At 37.4% G+C, this 20116-nt stretch overlaps 3 protein-coding genes across 14 annotated transcripts in view; 1 reads left to right on the top strand and 2 right to left on the bottom strand.

The window, feature by feature from the left end:
• The window catches only part of LOC127452166 (soluble calcium-activated nucleotidase 1-like), a 54573-nt gene extending 53124 nt beyond the window's left edge, over window positions 1-1449 (bottom strand). For 4 of the 5 annotated variants that reach the window (XM_051717455.1, XM_051717456.1, XM_051717457.1 and 1 more), the window contains exon 1: window positions 1403-1443. In XM_051717455.1, the coding sequence (XP_051573415.1) occupies window positions 1403-1406 (4 nt within the window). In that variant the 5' untranslated portion in view covers window positions 1407-1443. Of the gene's footprint in view, window positions 1-1304 lie in introns of all 5 variants that reach the window. The other variant, XM_051717459.1, reaches the window with a different exon arrangement.
• The window catches only part of LOC127452149 (transmembrane channel-like protein 6), an 85605-nt gene that overhangs the window by 6664 nt on the left and 58825 nt on the right, over window positions 1-20116 (top strand). For 2 of the 8 annotated variants that reach the window (XM_051717409.1, XM_051717410.1), the window contains exons 1-5: window positions 16781-16884; window positions 16977-17028; window positions 18640-18754; window positions 18840-18980; window positions 19066-19209. In XM_051717409.1, the coding sequence (XP_051573369.1) occupies window positions 18655-18754; window positions 18840-18980; window positions 19066-19209 (385 nt within the window). In that variant the 5' untranslated portion in view covers window positions 16781-16884; window positions 16977-17028; window positions 18640-18654. The other 6 variants (XM_051717407.1, XM_051717406.1, XM_051717405.1 and 3 more) reach the window with 5 other exon arrangements.
• LOC127452175 (synaptogyrin-2-like) lies at window positions 3537-12952 on the bottom strand. The gene is made up of 4 exons (XM_051717481.1): window positions 12726-12952; window positions 9982-10219; window positions 6800-6936; window positions 3537-4980 (listed from the first exon to the last, which is right to left on the bottom strand). The coding sequence occupies exons 1-4, from the start codon at window positions 12822-12824 to the stop codon at window positions 4777-4779; spliced, it is 678 nt and encodes a 225-aa protein (XP_051573441.1). The 5' UTR covers window positions 12825-12952; the 3' UTR covers window positions 3537-4776.

Below are 20116 nucleotides of genomic sequence, written 5' to 3'. Positions count from 1 at the left end.
ATGAGCATTTTACATCGGCGTAACTGTCTAGCTCATGTTTAGACAGACCAACAATATTTTAATATTTATTTGACATTCTTCATCTGGAATTCTTCACTTCTGCAGTAGACAGTGTGTTTCAAAAGCATAGACAACTTGTTATATTAAAATATATTATTATAATTAAATTCCACCATGAAAGTCTGCACATGACATCCCTGTTCAGTCGCGAGGATTTAATTTATAAATGATCTTTTCGTTTAGAAATTAGATTACTTACAACAATATTAACATTACCAGATGGACCAACTTCAAAAGGACATACATAATAATAATAATTTCTCCATGTTTCCCGTTTTCCTCAATACTTTCCTTCGCTTCCACCATGTAACACTGAGCAAACGGCATAGATGGTTTAGAAAGACCAACAATAAAAAAAATTTTTAAAGATCCAGTTGGTACATGACAACTAATGCCATATCAAACATATGCAACCTCATTTTGTCTTGATTAAGGTTTGCAAACCCTTAAATAAATAATAAATGTATTATTCAGCTATATAGCAACAGAGAAAGCATTAAAAGCATAAGATTACATGTTTACAGATAGTGGCACCTGGTGGCCAAGGTTGGTACCGCATGCATTTTTTTGAAGAGAGAAAAAAAAAATTTGGGGGGAGAAAAAAAATTTTTGAAGAGAAAAAAAAAACATTTAGGAAGAGAGAAAAAAATGTAAGACTTATGCTCAGGAAGGAACTGAGAAACTATTTTTTTTTTTCACCTTGCGGTTCAGAGTTTCCGTACAGAACTAAGTGGACAAATTTCAATCTTTCAGATGCTGCTCTTTCATTTCTTTAATCACGTGATGTAAACAATCACCGCTGGACCAATCAGAAAGAGCTTTTGACTCTACGTGTATCCTCTTTCACTGCTCCTTTACAATCTGATATTTGTTACTAACCAAATAAACACACCATAAAATACGCTACAATTATATTTATCCCTCTGTCCTGTGAAATATTTGATCTAAATGTGCTGATTGTATTTATAAAGTATGTTTGATATGAATCACCTCTTGACATAAGCCCTATACTGAGATCAGCCTTCACTTCCTTCTACAATCTCACATGAATCTGTCCTATACAAACGGAGAGCTATTACTCTTAAATTTCAGTAAACTTTTTTTTTCTTCAGGTGTAAATCTATTTTCACAGATTCGTGATTCCACATAACAATGTCATTGGTCAGACAGAAGCTGGTTGCTGCATAAATACAGTGCAGTTTTCTTTAACTCGAGAGCTCGAGCATTATATAAATATGGCTCACCTTACGGATGGGCGGCAGACAAGGCTAAAAATGAGTCCGTGCTCTGTTGATGTTCAAATCGCCACTCTTTGATGTTGTAAACTCTCATTCCTACATACCCATTCAAGCTGCTCTGCGCGTCCCGTTCACTTCCGCATTCGGGGGCGTACTCGCGTGCTGGACGAAACGATACTTTACGCTCATACTTGCGTAGAATTTACGCAATATTTTCTATTATTTAATGCAAAAGCACTGGGGGTACAATACAAACACAGCTACAGAATATGAAAGTACAGAAACATTACAAACAATGAAATAAATCAATATAGTAAGTAATATGTTAGTGTTCCATTACAAGCATAATTGTTCGGAATAGGATAGTACCATACTACTTAGTAGCAAGCATGTAAGTATACTATTCTGAACTTAGCCAAAAGTCATTATTATTTCAATTCTGTTTGGTGTCTCTAGTGATGCAGAAATCACACAAGAAATATCATGTATGTTTATATGTTTTCTCTTGTAATTTAAACCATTTAGGCAAAACTAGGTGTTAAAACTAAAGTTCTTCCATGAGCTGTGTCCAAATATGCATACTTCCCTACTAAATAGTATGCCATAAAGAGTAAACCAATGGATGTAGTATGTCTGAGTCCTCAGTATTCGTAAAATAGTAAGTGAGAAAAGCCTGATGACCTACTTTTCCAGAGAGTTAGAATGCCAGATTGACTGGCATTGGGGGTGCCAACAGGGACATTTCTAGGCATAGCTAAGGGAGGTAAACGAAGTGGCCATGTTTACATCGCATACATACCCGTAAATAGGTAGTTGTGCCCCTGCACATAAGACATCATGTTCAAATGCTGGATTTCAAAAACAACGGCGGAAAACTGCAAATTGAGCGTGTATAAGTGCTATATACCAAAAAAAGAGTTCCTTGTGCTTAAATAGTACTTGTTGTTTTTTTGTTTTGTTTTTTTCTCCCCAATTTGGAATTCCCAATGTGCTCTAAGTTCTCGTGGTGGCGTAGTGACTTGCCTCAATCCGGGTGGCGGAGGACGAATCTCAGTTGCCTCCATGTGTGAGACTGTCAATCCACGCACCTTATCACGTGGCTTGTTGAGCGCTTTACCGCGGAGACATAGCGCGTGTGGAGGCTTCACACTATTCTCCACGGCATCAATGCACAACTCACCACGCGCCCCACCGAGAGTGAGAACCACATTATAGCGACCACGAGGAGGTTACCCCATGTGACTCTACCCTCCCTAGCACCCGGGCCAATTTGGTTGCTTAGGAGACCTGGCTGGAGTCACTCAGCATGCCCTGGATTTGAACTCGAGACTCCAGGTGTGGTAGCCAGTGTCTTTACCACTGAGCTACCCAGTCCCCCAAAATGGTACTTTTTTAACAAAACCAGAGTAGATTATTTTCACATTTGTTGTTATTACATCATATATTCAGGTCAAGGGACAATGCCCACACTCCTGGATGAAGCATGCCTGGGAATGTATTCATACTACTCACCTGCATACCTAACAAATGTATTTTTTAAGTGCATACTAAAAGTTCGCGATTTTGGACACAGCTATTGTAATGGAGTTTGTACGTTGTAGCACTAGCATCTTCAGTAGTGACAATCAAGGAGCTGTGACAACTTTGCTATGTCCACCACATAGCACCTATGTACACCAATAATATTTGCCTACACCATTAGGGGGCACAGCATGTTGAAAATGACAAATGACATGCATTGGATGGTTCATTCTTCCCAAGTTTGCGTTTGACTCCACCAAATGAACTCTATATTTAGACTTTGATGTAAAAGTGGATCAACCTGGACTTTATCATTTATTATTTCCTCAACTAAATGTGGAGTAACTGAACAGCCATTTATGCAATACATTAAACATTTGTAATATTCTGACCTTTATATAGGCTACCCTGCTAGCTGGATGCTACTGGACATTTAAATAGACACTATAATACAGAGCATATGTCTGTACCAGTTTGAGAGGGTTTTTTTTAAATGAGCATCCAAAAAAATAAAAGTGAATGAGGCTGTCCAAGGCTGTCAGTCCCCCACATTTCTCCTTCTGTGTCAACTAATGGACTGTGCCAAGTGATATGCACCATTATGATGACTATATACCAGTTAAGCTATTTAAACAGAGAATCCTTTATATTTCCTTGAACCGTCTTGTTGGTAATTTGTCCATCAGATTTCCAAAGGCATACCACAAGTCTTGAAAATGTGTTAACATTCAAACAATCAAGTGTTTATTGGACAGCATTTCTTTACAAAAAAGAGAATGTTGCAATAAGTAAGAGTTGCAATAATAAAAAAACAGGAATACAAACCAATTATGTGCTAAGAACAGAATTGTGAAAATGAAATAAAGTTGTCTGCCTTGAACAAAACAACTCTAGTAATTATCATTTCTTATTTCTTATCATTTTTGCATTCCAATTTCCAAATTTAGGGTAGTAAAAGTGGTCTAAAAATAGTCAAGCAGAAATACATTTACAGAAAAAATCCTTGAAAATGCCAAGATACTAATTCAAAACAAGGCACAATTTTAATTGTAAGAGGTAGAAATCTTCTCTGAAAAAAAAAAAAAACAATTGCTAGAATTTGAGCAATTTTACATTTTATGATTAACATTTTGACAATCAGGTGCATAAAGTATACAAAAATAAGGCTTATCTACACAAGTAAACGGTCCATTGTTACAAATGAAATTTAAGCACTTTACAGTAGTTTCTTTGGTAGTCAATTTCCTACCTCACAACATCAGTCTAACAACTCATCAATGAGCTCTTCATTCAGTTTCAAGAAGAGTGAAGTTATTAAAACCATTTAGTGCATAGAAAGGTTTATTTTCCTTTTTATGGCAACAAAGACATTTGGCAACAAATTCAAAGTACAGCACTGATGTGTGTTAATGTATTTGGCACATGGAGTTTGTTGAGCATATCAGTAGTTTTGTTCTGATTTTGCTTTTTTTTTTTTTCCAACACCAGTTTGGAAACCAAGCCACTTTTAAGGAAACCACTGCATGTTTGTTCTATAGTGACTGTTAAATTTTTCTTATATTATATAATTGTGTAGAGCATGAAATCGATCATCTTCTAAATGTAAAACCTGCAGTTATTATTCAATCTTTTCAGTGGAACTCAATTTGGAATAAACCAACAATACAATTATTAAGATAATTCTGCAAATGTGCAAATAAATTTTGCACTTAGGGTTATATTAAGCATTTACTAGAATCAGAACAAAATAAAAATAAATAACTTCTTCATGCTCTTTAAAACATAAAAATACACACAGTCAAAGCATACCAAGTGTCAACCACAGGACATAATTTAAACTCTTATAGAAAAGTAAAACAGTGGCGTGGAGAGTATGAATCAGTCTACACAGATGAGCCTTTCAGAATTGTGTTAAAATACCTTCTCGATGCTTGTAAGGACACGAAACAGCCATCCCTTAGTAGGCAGGAGGCTGGTACCCTCCCTCTCCAGAAGAAGTGGTTGCGAATGGGGACTGCTGGTAACTCTGTGAAGCACCGGCAGGGTAGGGATATGCCGCAGGGTATGGGGAAGTGTGGTCACTTACTGGATCAGTGTAGCCTGTATCAAAACTGTCCACTCCTTGGCGGTATCGTTTCAATGCAAACACGGTAAGCAGCGCCTTGAGGAAGAAGATGATATTTGTTTTAGTTTATCAAATTGAACAAATACAAGGAGATAGGGGTGGGTGATAAGACCAAAATTATGGTATGAGTAATTTTATATCTCTGTAACTATATCACAATATAGTTATTTTTGCTTGAAACTAAAAAATGTATATATAAATAAAATATGGGTTTTGTCCAGATCTATTAAGTTATTCAGAAATACATTAAAAATGCAATTCTTACAAAACTATTTGAATACACCTCTACTTTGATAAACATGTTTTCAATTTCTGAATTTTCTTCAAAACCTTTACTGTAATATTTTTTCGGGCTTTAAGTCAAAAAAAGTGGTGTAACTGTCCAGAGTAAAAAATAAATAAAAATAATTAAAAGCTGAAATAAAAAAAGTAGTAATCTTTTACTAATATTTAAAACAATTTTGTCAAAGTCAGGTGGTGTAACCAACATAAAAAAAATAGATGTGTGAAGTTTTTACAAAATATCAACTATTTCTATGAAATGCACAATTGTTCACAACAAATGGATTAACCCCCCCCCCTCAAAAAAAACAAAAAAACAAAACGTAATGATATTTGTGACTCATAAAGTCATGATTTGTAAAAAAATAAGATCAACGCCTTTTAACTGAAGGTTGCACCACTTGACATTTTTGAAGTCATTAAATATTTGTTTGTGCACAAAAATGCTTAAAAAAAAAAAAAGTCAAATATGTACAGTATGAAAGCAACATGGTCACAAAGAATACTTTTCTATGAACTTGTAAATGTGTTTTAAACTAGATTTTTAAAAGATTTATAATTTTTATCATCTTGGAAAACCGTATTTGTCAGTGACCCCTTTGACCATGTAATAATGCTTACTTTTTTATCGTTGTCGGCATTAAATCAGAATTAAATAAATTACAAATGAAAATGACTAAAAATGTTTTGTTTTACTTTTTATATTTGGAACTTGCTTCATGCAAACCAAAAGGTAAGACTAACAGACAAATGAATGATATGTTTTGCATTAGTAAAAAAACCCCCAGCTGATTCACATTAACACTCGAATTAAAGTGACAGTTCACCCAAAAATAAAAATTCTCTCATCATTTACTCACCCTCATGCCATCCCAGATGTGTATGACTTTCTTTCTTCTGAAGAACACAAATTAAGATTTTTAGAGGAACATTTCAGTTCTGTTGGTCCATACAATTCAAGTGAATGTGACCAGAACTTTTAAGGTCCAAAAAGCACATAAGGACAGCATAAAAGTAATCCACATGACTCCAGTGATTAAATCAATGTCTTCAGAAGTGATATGATAGATGTGAATGAGAAACAAATCAATATTTAAGTCCTTTTTTACAATAAATCTCCACGTTCACATTCTTCTTCTTTTGTTTTTGGTGATTTGCATTCTTTGTGCATATCGCCACCTACTGGGAAGGAGGAGAATTTTTAGTAAAAAAGGACTTGAATATTGATCTGAAAATCTTGTTGTGTTCTGCAGAAGAAGAAAGTCATACACATCTGGGATGGCATGAGGGTGAGTAAATGATTGGGTGAACTATCCCTTTAAAAACAAAAGACTCAAAACATTAATACATTATAAATATGATTAGATGAGGCGTGTTCAAAGTCGTTGTAGACTAGCCGAAATGCGAATGCGTACCTGTGATGGTGTGACTGCATATCAGTAAAATTCTGTATTGATGTGCCAAGTTCTGACATTGCTTGTCAACCGTAAATTACCTACAGTTACACCATGTCTACACATTAAGCTGTCTAAACTATGTAGCAGGAGGTCTAATATAGTGAGATTGTGCTCACCCAGGTGGCAATGGAAAAGAAGGAGAAGGTCACCACAGCTCGGGCCGCATCAGCAGGGATGCCACCCGTACTGACCGTGTTTGACCACTGATTAGCTAGAACACAGAAACACACAAACCACAGGAACGTCCATACACCTGAAGAAAAGGGCAAGAGAAAGCAAAAGATTGAGAGTACATGAGGAATAGAAAGTGTAGCTCTGGTTCAAAACCTAGTGAGCTACCTACAGCATTTTAAGGCATCATATTCACGCTTGAAACATGAAGTCTGTTCCAAAAGCAACCTATTATTGCTGCCTTTTAAGATACCTTGTTTTTGCAAGCGAGAGTAATGTTGACTATAAATACACTACATGCGTTTCATTCTGTACTGAAAAGTGTCGGGAACCAATAGCTCAATCGAATTACAAATGGACTATTTTACCCAATATTTGTGTGCACTATGTAATTTTATACTTATTGGAGTGTCAGTATGTTATCTTAGCAACATGCTAATGGAATACTCCATTGGAATCAATTGTCAGGGTGCAATATATTATATATCTATAAAATGACAATTATATGGACAAAAATGAATAATATTATGTACATACAAGTACATTTCCATTTTGTCCCACTGAAATGCCCACTTGACAGTAAAGCATTGATTTTTAAATTTTGTAAACGTACTGACATTACTGTAGTAATTAGTCAAATGTTAACACTTTTTTTTTATGCTGGGCTAAATTAAAATACTTCGACAATGGGAATGAGTCCTTACTGATTAAAATACAGTTATCTGAAGACAAACAAAGCCCTTTTTTAAACTAGTTTAAATGCAGACACATTAGGGGTTATCATCATAGAAGTTTTAAACAAATAATCAATGCCAAATCTGCTACCCAGCCCACGCTTCTCGCAGCAATGTTTATCAGAATCAGAATGAGCTTTATGCCAAGTATGCTTACAAGTACAAGGAATTTGCCTTGGTGACAGGAGCTTCCAGTACACAACAATACAAAACAGCAACAAGACTTTTTTCTTATTTCCTTATTCAGTGTGTTCCTGGCCTGACTGTACAAGACTTTATCCCCACATCTGTAAGCATCCTCTTTGGCCTGACGGAGCTGCCTGAGTTCTGCTGTAAACCATGGTTTGTCATTGTTAAATGTTAAATAAGTCCTAGTAGGGATGCACATATCCTCACAGAAACTGATATATGATGTAACAGTATCTGTGAGCTCATCCAGATTGGTGTCTGCAGCCTCAAAAACACTCCAATCAGTGCAGTCAAAGCAGGCTTGTAGTTCCCGCTCTGCTTCATTGGTCCATCTCTTTACAGTCCTTACTACAGGCTTAGCAGATTTTAGTTTCTGTCCGTAGTTTGGAAGAAGATGAACCAGATAGTGATCAGAGAGTCCCAAAGCTGCTCTAGGGACAGAGCGATATGCATCCTTTATTGTTGTGTAGCAGTGGTTTAGTATATTTCTGTCTCTGGTGGGGCATGTAATGTGCTGTTTGTATTTGGGTAGTTCACGTGTGAGGTTTGATTTGTTAAAATCCCCAAGAATAATAATAACTGAGTCCGGGTATTGTTGTTCTGTGTCTGTGATTTGATCAGCCAGCTGTTGCAGCGCGGCATTCAAACACGCGTTTGGTGCGATGTAAACACTCACCAGAATAAACGAGGAAAACTCCCGCGGCGAGTAGAAAGGCTTACAGTTAATAAAGAGCACTTCCAAATTAGGACAGCACATCTCCTTTAACGTTGTTACATCTGTACACCAACTTTCATTGATGTAAAAGCATGTTCCACTGCCTCTCGTTTTCCCCGTTAACTCCGTGATGCGATCCGCTCTGAACAGCTGAAAGCCCGGGCAGATGTAACGCACTGTCAGGTTTCTGTGAAGCACAAGGCAGCAGAGGTTGAAAGGTCCTTGTTTGTGCGGGTGAGGAGATGTAGTTCGTCCGTTTTGTTAGGAAGAGAGCGGAGATTCGCTAGATGAATACTCTGCAGCGCTGTTCGAAAGCCGCGCCAACGGAGCTTGACCAGCGCGCCTGCTTGTCGAACTCGCCTGTGTCTCTTGAACAACACAGCCGTGCCTCCAACCAAAATGTCCAGCAAAACTGAATATTCAAAAAAATCGGGAAAAGATTGTCTGGCATATGCTGTCGAATGTTCAGCAGTTAGTCTCTGGTAAAACTGACTGGAAAAAGATTACTAAACACAGGACAAACAAACAAAAACAACAAAACAATAGGAGCACTCCACACTGAGGCGGCCATCCGCTGCGCCATCATGAAACTGATTTTTTTTTTATGGGTTTGTTCCATTCAGAAGTGATCATCCTAATGCACTATACCCTTCGAAGACTGGAGCCCTGTCTGGAGCCCTGCTAGGCATCTGCGTACAGGACACGTGACACAGATTTAGTCATCAGCTTAGTGCTCGGGCAGTGAACGCTCGATTTTTCTAACCACGTGTACTCTGAACGCACAGTATGCACATGCGCCTGGAATTATTTGCACTAATTAGCGGGTCCACAAGGTGGCAACACTCACAGTTGAGCCTTTGCTTTCAAGAACAAGTGCTAGAAGAAGATGTAATTGCCAGTAAACAACATGAGACGAATTTGGAAACAATAACCGTGGATGTGCACGTCAAGAGCGCGTGTGTGAGGAGGTCTGGAGATACCTGCATTTGTATAACTCCAGTCTGAAGGAATATAAAGGCAACTTTGTTTCTAAACTCCTAAAGAGAAATAGTCCAGTGTCTCATAGCAGTCATAGCGCGCAAGTGCCAACCTCCTGTGTATGCGTGCCCAGTCAAATAAAGTATACTTTGAAAGGATAGCATTCGACTGTACGCAGACGTTAAGCGTTCGCTTTAAAACCGAAGTATACTTTGGGCTTTAGAAAAATTGGGCTGCATGCATTCAGCGCTTGAGCACTCTGCTGATGATGAAATTTCCATCACGTGTCCAGTACGCAGACACCTAGCATTTGCCTCTAACCGAAATATATGTTGGGCTCTTGGAGGCAGTGAAGCAACTCACTAATGTTTTAGTACAGAGCCTATATCTGGCTCTTAGACACTGAAAATGACAATAAATTAGTCTATTATCAAAGTATGCATACTGTTTTAATAAAAATTAAACCTGATAATGATAAAGATAAATAACATAAATCGTCCATAAATCTTACCAGAGAAAACAAGATCACCCAGGATGATGTATTTCCTTTCCTTGGCATTGCTGATTTGGGGGAAGTAGGCATCCAGCAAAATAAAGATAACACAGGCCAGGAAGGCTAGAACTCCGATACTCACTCCATAGCTGCAAGCACTGTCACTCTGATTGAAAATGCACTTGGTGTCTTTTCCACTACTTTCGTTTAAGTAGCCTTCAGAAACGATGGTAGCAAACACCACTATGGAGAAGAGCTGTGATGGAAAGTAATAGGGCTAAATCAAAATTAGGAATTAAAAGAATCACAGTTGAAATCACATACACTAAAATCAATAAACTATTGAGAGCACTGCATATATGACAGAAAATGTACACACACACACACACAAAAAAAAAACACCACCACCACGTGTTGAATGGAAGGTATGGCCCTCTCATAACATGTTTGCTTTGATCATTAAGAACATCAACTGCCAATTATCAGTAAAGTGGGTAAAAGTAGGTGAGTTATATGGGCATTTGATAATTACACCTACAATTTTCTATCTATTTAGGCTGTCTCAATTGCTTCTGTTTCTTCATGTAATCCCAGACTGTCTCGATGTTCAGTAGGGGGCTTTGTGGGGGCCATGACATCTGTTGCAGGGCTCCCTGTTCTTCTATTCTAATCTTTTCTATTTGCAAAAGTAATGTTTGGGAGTCTAAAATTTATATTTCCTATTGACACACTAAAGCTGAAAATATAAATAACCATCTTAAGACAAATGCTTTTGTGAAACATCTTAAGTGCCTAAAACTTTTGCACAGTATTGTATATGTAGGTAAATATAAAAACAAACTGTATCACTGTATTGTGGAAAAACTGGAAAACATGCATTAATTATCTTCAACTAGATTTTTATTTCATTAAACATTTTGAATGTACTTGGCTACAGTGGCTGAGAGGATGAATTTAAAAATATGATTTAAAATCAATTTTATGTCATTTGTTAAGCAAAATTTTTTCGAAATGGGGCCCTGGGTTGGTCGGTTGCTTGGGGCCACAGAAATCATAAACCCGCCCCTGCTTAAGACCCAGGTATACTTCGTTTTTGCCCATTCCAGATCGCCTCGCGCCCGCAAATGAATAGGAATGCGTTCGATGCATGCGCACTACAACTGCTTTGTGACACTCTTTTAATATACTCAATGGCCAGCACATACGCAGAGGACGCGCACAGATGAGGACCGCGTGTGCGAGTCAAGAAAGTCTAGGCGGCATGCCGTCAAGCCACGTGGCTGTGCTGATGACGCAATTTGCATCACACATACTATGTGCGGAGGGATCCGCAACGCGCACACCCTAAAGGCCCAGGTGTACTTCAATTTGCGTGTTCCGTCTCATGCACGGTTGTGCGCACAGCTTTGAAAGTATACCTCATGCGGTTGAGCGCGAATGGACGAGTTCGACACATGCGCAGTACAATTGCTTTGTTATACGCAACCAGACATTAGAGGGCAGCACCGACACAGCACCAAGTCGTGTCATTTACAGGACATCCGCTCTGAAGGATGCAGAAGAAAACCTGAGGATTCGCCATTAGAGGAGGCAAGAACAACAACAAAACAATGGAGAAGGATATGTTCTTCGACTACTGCTTGACAGTACAGCCCAACTGTGTGTATTGCTACCTAGTGGACTCTTCTATCTCAACAGTCAAGCTTGTGCATGCACGTTTGTCCACATGGACAGAAAAATCTGGCTGCACGCGGATGTCCGCAGACACTCTTGGTGATGAAAATTATGTCACGCAGACCATCGCGGAACGCGGACAGGCGAAGTATACTTTGGCCTTTACAATGGAAGTGAATGGGGCCAGTCCATACATGCTAACATACACACTGTTTCAAAAGTATAGCCACAAGATATATACATATAAACATAAGATATATACATGTTTACATGATTTTAGTGTGATAAAACCTTATCTGTGCAAAGTTATCCAATATGACATATTTGTTGCCATGATGACATAACACCGGTAAACCCTGTCATTGATTTTATCACACTAAAATCATGTTAACAGGTATAATGTTTATGTTTTGTGGCTATACTTTCGAAACGGTGTGTATTTTAGTGCTCATGGACTGACCCCATTCACTTCCATTGTAAACGCCTAACTGTAACCTCGGTTTTTGCCTTTTTTATTTATTTATTTATTTTTTAAAGCAGTCAAGGGACGAGTTGAAATTCACTTCTGTGGTCCTCAACATTATGCAACAAATTTTGTTTACTTAGCGTAACGTGTATTGAACACACACCATTGTGTCACAATACTTTTTTGTCTTCATTTTGAACAGTATTATTTCAAACCTAACAAACTTTATTTTGTGAAATGTTTTTCCATCTTTCTTAATTTAAATGCTAAGTGACTAACTTTTTTGACAACAACAGCACACATTTACTGTAGTAGTTGGTATAACGCCAGCTAGTGCATGACGTACTCGCAAAACTAGCTCCACTAAAAGAGTGTGAGTTAGCCTAACTGGCACGGTTTTGACATCTTGATATACCCGACTTGTAGCCTTATGACCGAAACTCCCTCAAACTCCAAAACCTTTCCATCCATATGGGTCTGTGTTTTTTAACTTTTGCAAGTAGTAAAGCGTTGTTCGCCCTACATTCTCTCCACCACTGTTTTCAGGCCAGCAGGAAAGTTATAAACTTGCTCATCTGGTGAGAGCATTAGCTCGATTAGCTAACTATGACTGTGATCTCACCCAACTGAACAGCCGGAGTATCGTTTGCGGCTGCTTTATAAAGCCCGAGAAATCAAAGGCTCCTCCGGCCAGCGATGCACCGTAAGCACCCGTCTCCATTTTCGGCTTTTCGTGCGACTCTTGCCCCTCTTCTTCAGTTGTCAGATCTCCGGCAGAGGGTCCAGCTTGGTAGTGTGCTCTGCTGTTTACTTTAGCTCTTGTTTCCTGAAAGTACCGCTGCACCACCCTTCAAAGAAATACACGTCAGTCAGTAACGAACATTTCCACATGAGCAGGAGTGAGATCGAGTCACTGGAAGATTTACACAATATTTACAGCTCCTATTATGCATCAGAAAATTACATGTCAAGATATCACTTAACTTACACTGTTAGAAAAAACATATTAATGTAGATTGTTCTTCAATACGCAGACACCAAATGATTTACAAATGAATATATTAGAAGAATATTTCAGCTCTGTTGGTCCATACAATGCAAGTGAATGATGACCAGACCTTTGAATCTCCAAAAAGCACATAAAGGCAGCATAAAAGTAATCCACATGACTCCAGTGGATAAATCTATATCTTCATAAGTGATATGATAGGTGTGGTTGAGAAACAGATCAATATTTAAGTCCTTTTTACTATAAATTTCCTTTTTCACTTTTACATTCTTCTTTTGTTTTTGCCGATTTGCATGCTGAAGTGCATATCGCCACCTACTGGTCGGGGCTGATCAAAGGTGGACATTTATAGCAAAAAAGGACTTCAATATAGATCTGTTTCTCACCCACACCTATCATAACACTCCACTGGAGTCTTATGGATTATTTTTATGCTGCCTTTATGTGCTTTTTTTGAGATTCAAAGTTCTGGCCACCATTAACTTACATTGCATGGACCTACAGAGCTGAGATATTCTTCTGAAAATCTTCATTTGTGTTCAGCAGGAGAAAGTCATGCACATCTGAGATGGCATGAGGGTGAGAAAATGATGAGAGAATTTTCAATTTTGGGTGAACCATCCCTTTAATTATTTTAAAGGCAACATAATGTACATTTAGAACCAAGGTTGGCCTCTAGATGGCAGTTTTATGCTTTGTTTTGGGATAGTTTGAAATTTGTTTTGAGATTGTCAAGCTCAGCATGTTATTAATATCAGCATAATTCTGTTTGTTAAAGTTCCAAACTTTTAAATACAACTGCAAACATACAGATGTTTCAAATAAGTAATGAAAGAAATTGAGCCATTCAAGTAGAACAGACCCTCAAATTGCTTTGTAATAGACTTCCCTATTTCACTTTAAGTAAAATTACAGCTCTTGCACTTCAAACCTAGGCCAGCAGTAATATGTGTGTTTTTGGCAACGATATGTTTGTTGTTTGTTTCAAGGAGCTTCATTTAATGATTTAAATTATTTATTTTACATGGCATGCTAAAACATGGTCAGACACTATACCCAACACCCAAAAATGAAATTTTTTTGTCATTTGCTCACCCTCAAGTCATTCCAAAAGGAGATGTTAGGCAGAATTTTAAGGACTCACAGCCATAGTCCCCATTCACATTCATTGTATGGAGGTGGGAAAAAATGCAATGAAAATGAATGGTGATTGACACATGGGGGCTGCCATGTTAGACTCACACGACCAGCCGAATACTACTCGCTTAATCTCAGTAACCGTCCTGTTATTTGACACTTTCACTCATTGATTAAAGTAATCATGGCTGACTTTATGAATACTACATTTCTACAATGACATCTGAAACTGAAAACTATTGATTTTAAATGATGCTGCATCCAAGCCACTAGGTGTCAGTGTAAGTCCAAGATGACACAATGACAAAAGTTACTGAGTGCACCTTTAAGTCCAGAATCAACTTTATGCTGCTTTAAAAACACATTTTGTGTAAAAATTAAAAGGGAGAATGTCCAGTTTACTCATTTCATTTACCAGAAAGCTTAAGATTTCATGTAATTTACACTGTAAAAGGGGTATTTTAATTAAGTATTTATTTCTACCTGATCTTAAAATTATTACCTTTGTTGGTATAACTTACAGTAATGTTATCAGATTGATTCAGTCAATCATTTAAAATGAAAAATTAATTTAGATGTTGAAGCACATTTTTCCTAACACAAGCTACCAACCTTTTTACATATATCAAGTATACAATATGTATATCAAAGGCAAAACACAGTAACAACACATATCGTCCATATTAAGTCTATTAATTATGACTGGAATTGGGTCTCTTTCTTTCTTATGAAACACACAACGTAAACACATTTGTCCTGTGAAAACATTTGTGGATGAAGTTTGGTTTTATTGAAAGTGTGGGGGACATGTTCCGCGCATGTTCTACACGCATGGGTGTGGATCCCCCGGATACATGGTGTTGTGCTTCAGCAACCCTACTGCATGCTTACCAACTGTGGGGAAAAGATTCCAACTTTTATTAGAAATAATTCAGTTGTTTTTCCAACAAGAAGAATATGGCAAGAATTATTGAAAATGACGGACAGGAAAATAATGTCCTCTTTGTTTGCCTCTTTGATAGGCAATACAGTATTTTCTCATTATATTTTGTTGTAATACATTTATAGAAACTCAATTTAAGATATTACATAGAAAACACAGATCTCCATACATACTTAATACGATAGATTCCTCACACTGACCTCTATGCTCAAAATGCAAAGTTGGTATAGGAATATACACTCACTGACCACTTATTAGGTACACCTGTACACCTACTTATTCATACGATTATCTAATCAGCCAATCGTGTGGCAGCAGTGCAATGAATAAAATCATTCAGATACGGGTCAGGAGCTTCAGTTAATGTGAAAAAAAATGTGATCTCAGTGATTTCGACCATGGCATGATTGTTGGTGTCAGATGGGCTGGTTTGAGGATTTCTGTAACTGCTGATCTCCTGGGATTTTCACGCACAACAGTCTTTAGAGTTTATTCAGAATGGTGCCAAAAGCAAAAAACATCCAGTGAGCCTTATTTCTGCAGATGGAATGAGAGAGGTCAATGGAGAATGGCCAGACTGGTTTGAGCTGACAGAAAGGCTACAGTAACTCAGATAACCACTCTGTACAATTGTAGTGAGCAGAATAGCATCTCAGAATGCACAACACATTGAACCTTGAGGCGGATGGGCTACAACAGCAGAAGACCACTTTGGGAACTTTATTAGGACTTTATTTTATTTTTTTGTATTTTATTTACATAGTGTTCCTAATAAACTGCTCAGTGAGTGTATGTTCATTATTTTTGTAACTGCCCCTCGATTGTTAGATTTTGGTCCCTAATTTATCAGGAATTAAGATTCATTTTTCAACAAAGAATAGATTGGGATTCAGGTCTATATCTTTTAAGCCTATCAAGTAGGCAGGAAAAAATTAACTCCTATAACATGATGCTGTTGTATAAACTCTTGCTCCTAGAAAGAAAGTGTATTTTGTTTAATTGGATTAGTGAAAAACAACAATTACACAATTGTACAGAGAAATCTTCAAAGTTTTGCCCATGGAAAGACATTGCAAGAACTAAAGGGAATGATGATAATAATTATTACAGTGTGTGGAGATCAGTTTTAGATCATGTCCCTAATGACTTGGTAGATATCGCTGAGAGGAAATTATGTGCTAGAGTGGTTCAATTTTAACGAGACCTAGCTATTAATTGTGTACAGATTGTTATAGTACAGACTGTTATATCTCGATATTGTGAGAAAGCCGAAGGGGATTTTCTCTCTCTCTCTCTCTCTCTCTCTCTCTCTCTTCTTTGTTGCGTGTGATGGTGGGTTAGGGGGGTAATTTGTATTTATTATTTGTTTCTTGTATGTTTTTTTTTATGTAGTTAAAAAAAAAAAGTATTATATCTGTCAATCAGCTTTTTTTTTTTTTTTTTTTGGAAATATATACAAATGAATAAACATGAGGTGGCACCCTGTGTTAAGACATCTGAATGAGCTGGAACTCTCTCTATAGCAGTCAATCACCTGCCTTTCATCTTTGTCCCTTAAGGGTGCATATCAGGATACATGGAGGTCAACAATGGCAGCATAATTCTGGATGCTTACCAAGGCCCTTTATGTTCATCTTTGAAATGTTGAAATGAAAGACACTTCTTGTTACTTCCTCCTGCATGCTGACCGTGGTTTGTCACTTTATTTGCAGTCTCTTAACTGTGAAGTGTGTCTGCAACTCACAGCACGCATATTGTCACTAGATACATTTGAATTTTTTCAGATCTGCACAGTGACCACTGTGTTTGAAAATCTGTAGAGCAGCAGCCATTAACGTGAGTATCGCAATTTGTTGCACTATTTCTCATGCTGTTATCTATATGAGTCTGTGGTGTTCTGCTTCAAATTTGCCAAAATTATTAATTATGTTTACATGCAAAGTTTTCCAATTAAGCTTTTAATTCTGGCTAAGCCTTTTTTCTAATAAGATGTTTACATGCTTAATAGTTATTGGAATATTCCAATGTAAAATCAACCTACTCCGAATAAACTAAGACATGCATGTTCTTTCCTGCTAATCAGATCTGGAACTACTTGCATTTTAGTCATTTTGAACAGTAATTTAATCAATTAATTAATTCTCATTCATGTCTTTAACAATTACACACAATAGCGCTATTAATTAAAAAATGTTGTTTATGAGACTTCTACAAATGTAGGCTATGTTATTTCTTTAAGTGTTTGTAAAATGTTAGTTGAAAAAGTGTCCTCCTCACTCCACAAAGGTGTTCAATAGCTTGACTTTTCAAAATTCTGATTAATAGAGACATAATGTATTCCTGCTGTTGTATTAAGATTTCTAGAAACCAGAATATTGGCTCAATCTGGTTATGACAATCAGCTTAATGTGTTTACATGATGTTTACGTATTCAGAATATGACCAAATTCTGATGAATATCGGTCTATTCTTAATATAAATTAATATCGGAATATTCTGCTGTCTTATTAAGATTTCTGGAAAACAGAATTTTGACTCATTATGGTTATGACAATCAGGTTAATTTGTTTTCATGATGCTTATGTAATCAGGATATGACTAAATTTTTATGAATATTGGGATATTCTGAATATAAATTATTATTGGAATACAGTATTCTGTTGTCTTATTTAGATTTCTAGAAACTAGAATATCGTCTCAATATGGTTATGACAATCAGTTTAATTTGTTTACATGATACTTACATAATCAGAATATGTCCAAATTCTGATGAATATTGAAATATTCTGAATATAGATTATTATTGGAATAAAGTATTCTGCTGTCTCATTCAGATTTCTAGAAACCAGAATATTGTCTAAAAATGGTTATGACAATCAGCTTAATGTGTTTGCCTGATGTTTATATAATCAGACTATGACCAAAATTCTGTTGAATATCAGAATATTCTTAATATAAATTAATATCAAAATATTCTACTGTCTTGTTCAGATTTCTAGAATCCAGAATATTGGCTCAGTATGGTTATGACAATCAGGTTAATTTGTTTACATGATGCTTACATAATCGGAATATGACCAAATTCGGATGATTATTGGAATATTCTGAATATAAATTATTATTGGAATACAGTATTCTGCTGTCTCATTTTGATTTCTACAAACCAGAATATTGTCTTAAAATGGTTATGACAATCGGGTTAATGTGTTTACATGATGCTTATATAATCAGAATATAACCAAATTCTGATTACTGTGGAAGTTTCTTAATATAAATGAATATCAAAATATTCTGCTGTCTTATTCAGATTTCTAGAAACCCAAATATCGTCTCAATACATTTATGTCAATCGGATTAATGTGTCTTGAAAAAATCTATATTTTTCAAATATTTTGTGGGTTTTTGAGTCATGACCCATCACAAAATTTCCTGCTCTGATGCATGCAGCTCTAGGTGGCCTGGATGGCCTCTAGCCTGATCATGGAGACTGTTCCCAGTGGAGATGGAGCCCAAGACTTGATCAAGCTGCATGCTGTTAAGAGTCCCCACAGAGGAGTGAGATGTAGGTACTCAAACAGATAACACAGTGTTAGTTCTCTGTAAATGCTTTCAATGAAGCCAGAGGAATGACTCTATTTTGCTTGTAGTTGATCTGAAACATGAGAATCAAAAAGACCTGATAGAGGAGGATAGTTGCCAAGAGCCCAATCAGACGAATTCAATGCTGAGGAATGACTGGTCCACTTTAACCCAAAGGGTTCTTTCCTCCATGCCTAGTCGCTCTATCGGTGAGAGATCATTTTGGTACTGTCACACTGAACATCTGGGAGTTTCTATATCTATGAGTACCTACTGTACATCTCTTATTCTCAGGATGGAGTCAGACAGCTGTGCTCTCCCAAAATCAGAGCCGATCCAACCAGACACGCAAAAGACGACCTTATAGCACTGTCTCCACCACACCCTGCACTACAGAGCAGGACACTTTTATAAGGCTGGAAGACTACTCCAATGATGGTTTGGAACAGTACACCAAAACACTGACAATGCCAGCTATATTAACTGTGCATTTCTTTGTACAAGACACAATCTCATGTACTTCATCTACAGTTATGTCGATGATAGTGTGCAGTTATCGTAGATATATGGGTAATTTACACATAACATCAAGAGGTAAAAATCTTAGTTACAGTGAGGCACTTACAATGGAAGTGAATGAGGTCAGTCCATAAATGCAAAAATTCACACAGTTTCAAAAGTATGGCCACAAGATGTAAACATGATCCCTTTAAGCTCAGATGTGCTATCTTGCTATCTGGCTACAAACACCTTTGCTGCATCCAAAACTGCGTACTGTCACAGTATGTACTGTATTTGATGAAGGACGCACTTATCTGCTGGCCGTTCTTTTAGGTATGCATTCGAGTAGTATGAATAGATTTCATACATACTTCATCTGGGGATGTTGGCATGTAATAACAACAGCCATAAAAACTGTCTGCTTTGGTTTTGTTAAACAAGCACCATTCAGGGGGGCCCGGGGAGACTACCACACTTGGAGTCATGAGTTTGAATCCTGGGCATGCTGAGTGACTCCAGCCAGGTCTCCTAAGCAACCAAATTGGCCTGGTTGCTAGGGAGGGTAGAGTCACATGGGGTAACCTGGTGGTTGCTATAATGTGGTTCTCGCTCTCGGGGCGCATGGTGAGTTGTGAGTGGATGCCGTGGAGAATAGTGTGAAGCCTCCACACACGGTCTCTGCGGTAACCCGCTCAACAAGCCACGTGATAAGATGCATGGGTTGATGGTCTCAGACGCAACTGAGATTCGTCCTCCACCACCCGTGGGTGGGATTGAGGTGAGTCAATACGCCACCACGACGAATTAGTGCGCATTGGGAATTCCAAATTGGGGAGAAAAAAAA

This window comes from Myxocyprinus asiaticus, chromosome 14, assembly GCF_019703515.2.
Source record: "Myxocyprinus asiaticus isolate MX2 ecotype Aquarium Trade chromosome 14, UBuf_Myxa_2, whole genome shotgun sequence".
Lineage (NCBI taxonomy): Eukaryota > Metazoa > Chordata > Actinopteri > Cypriniformes > Catostomidae > Myxocyprinus > Myxocyprinus asiaticus.
This window is presented reverse-complemented; position numbering and strand designations above follow the sequence as displayed.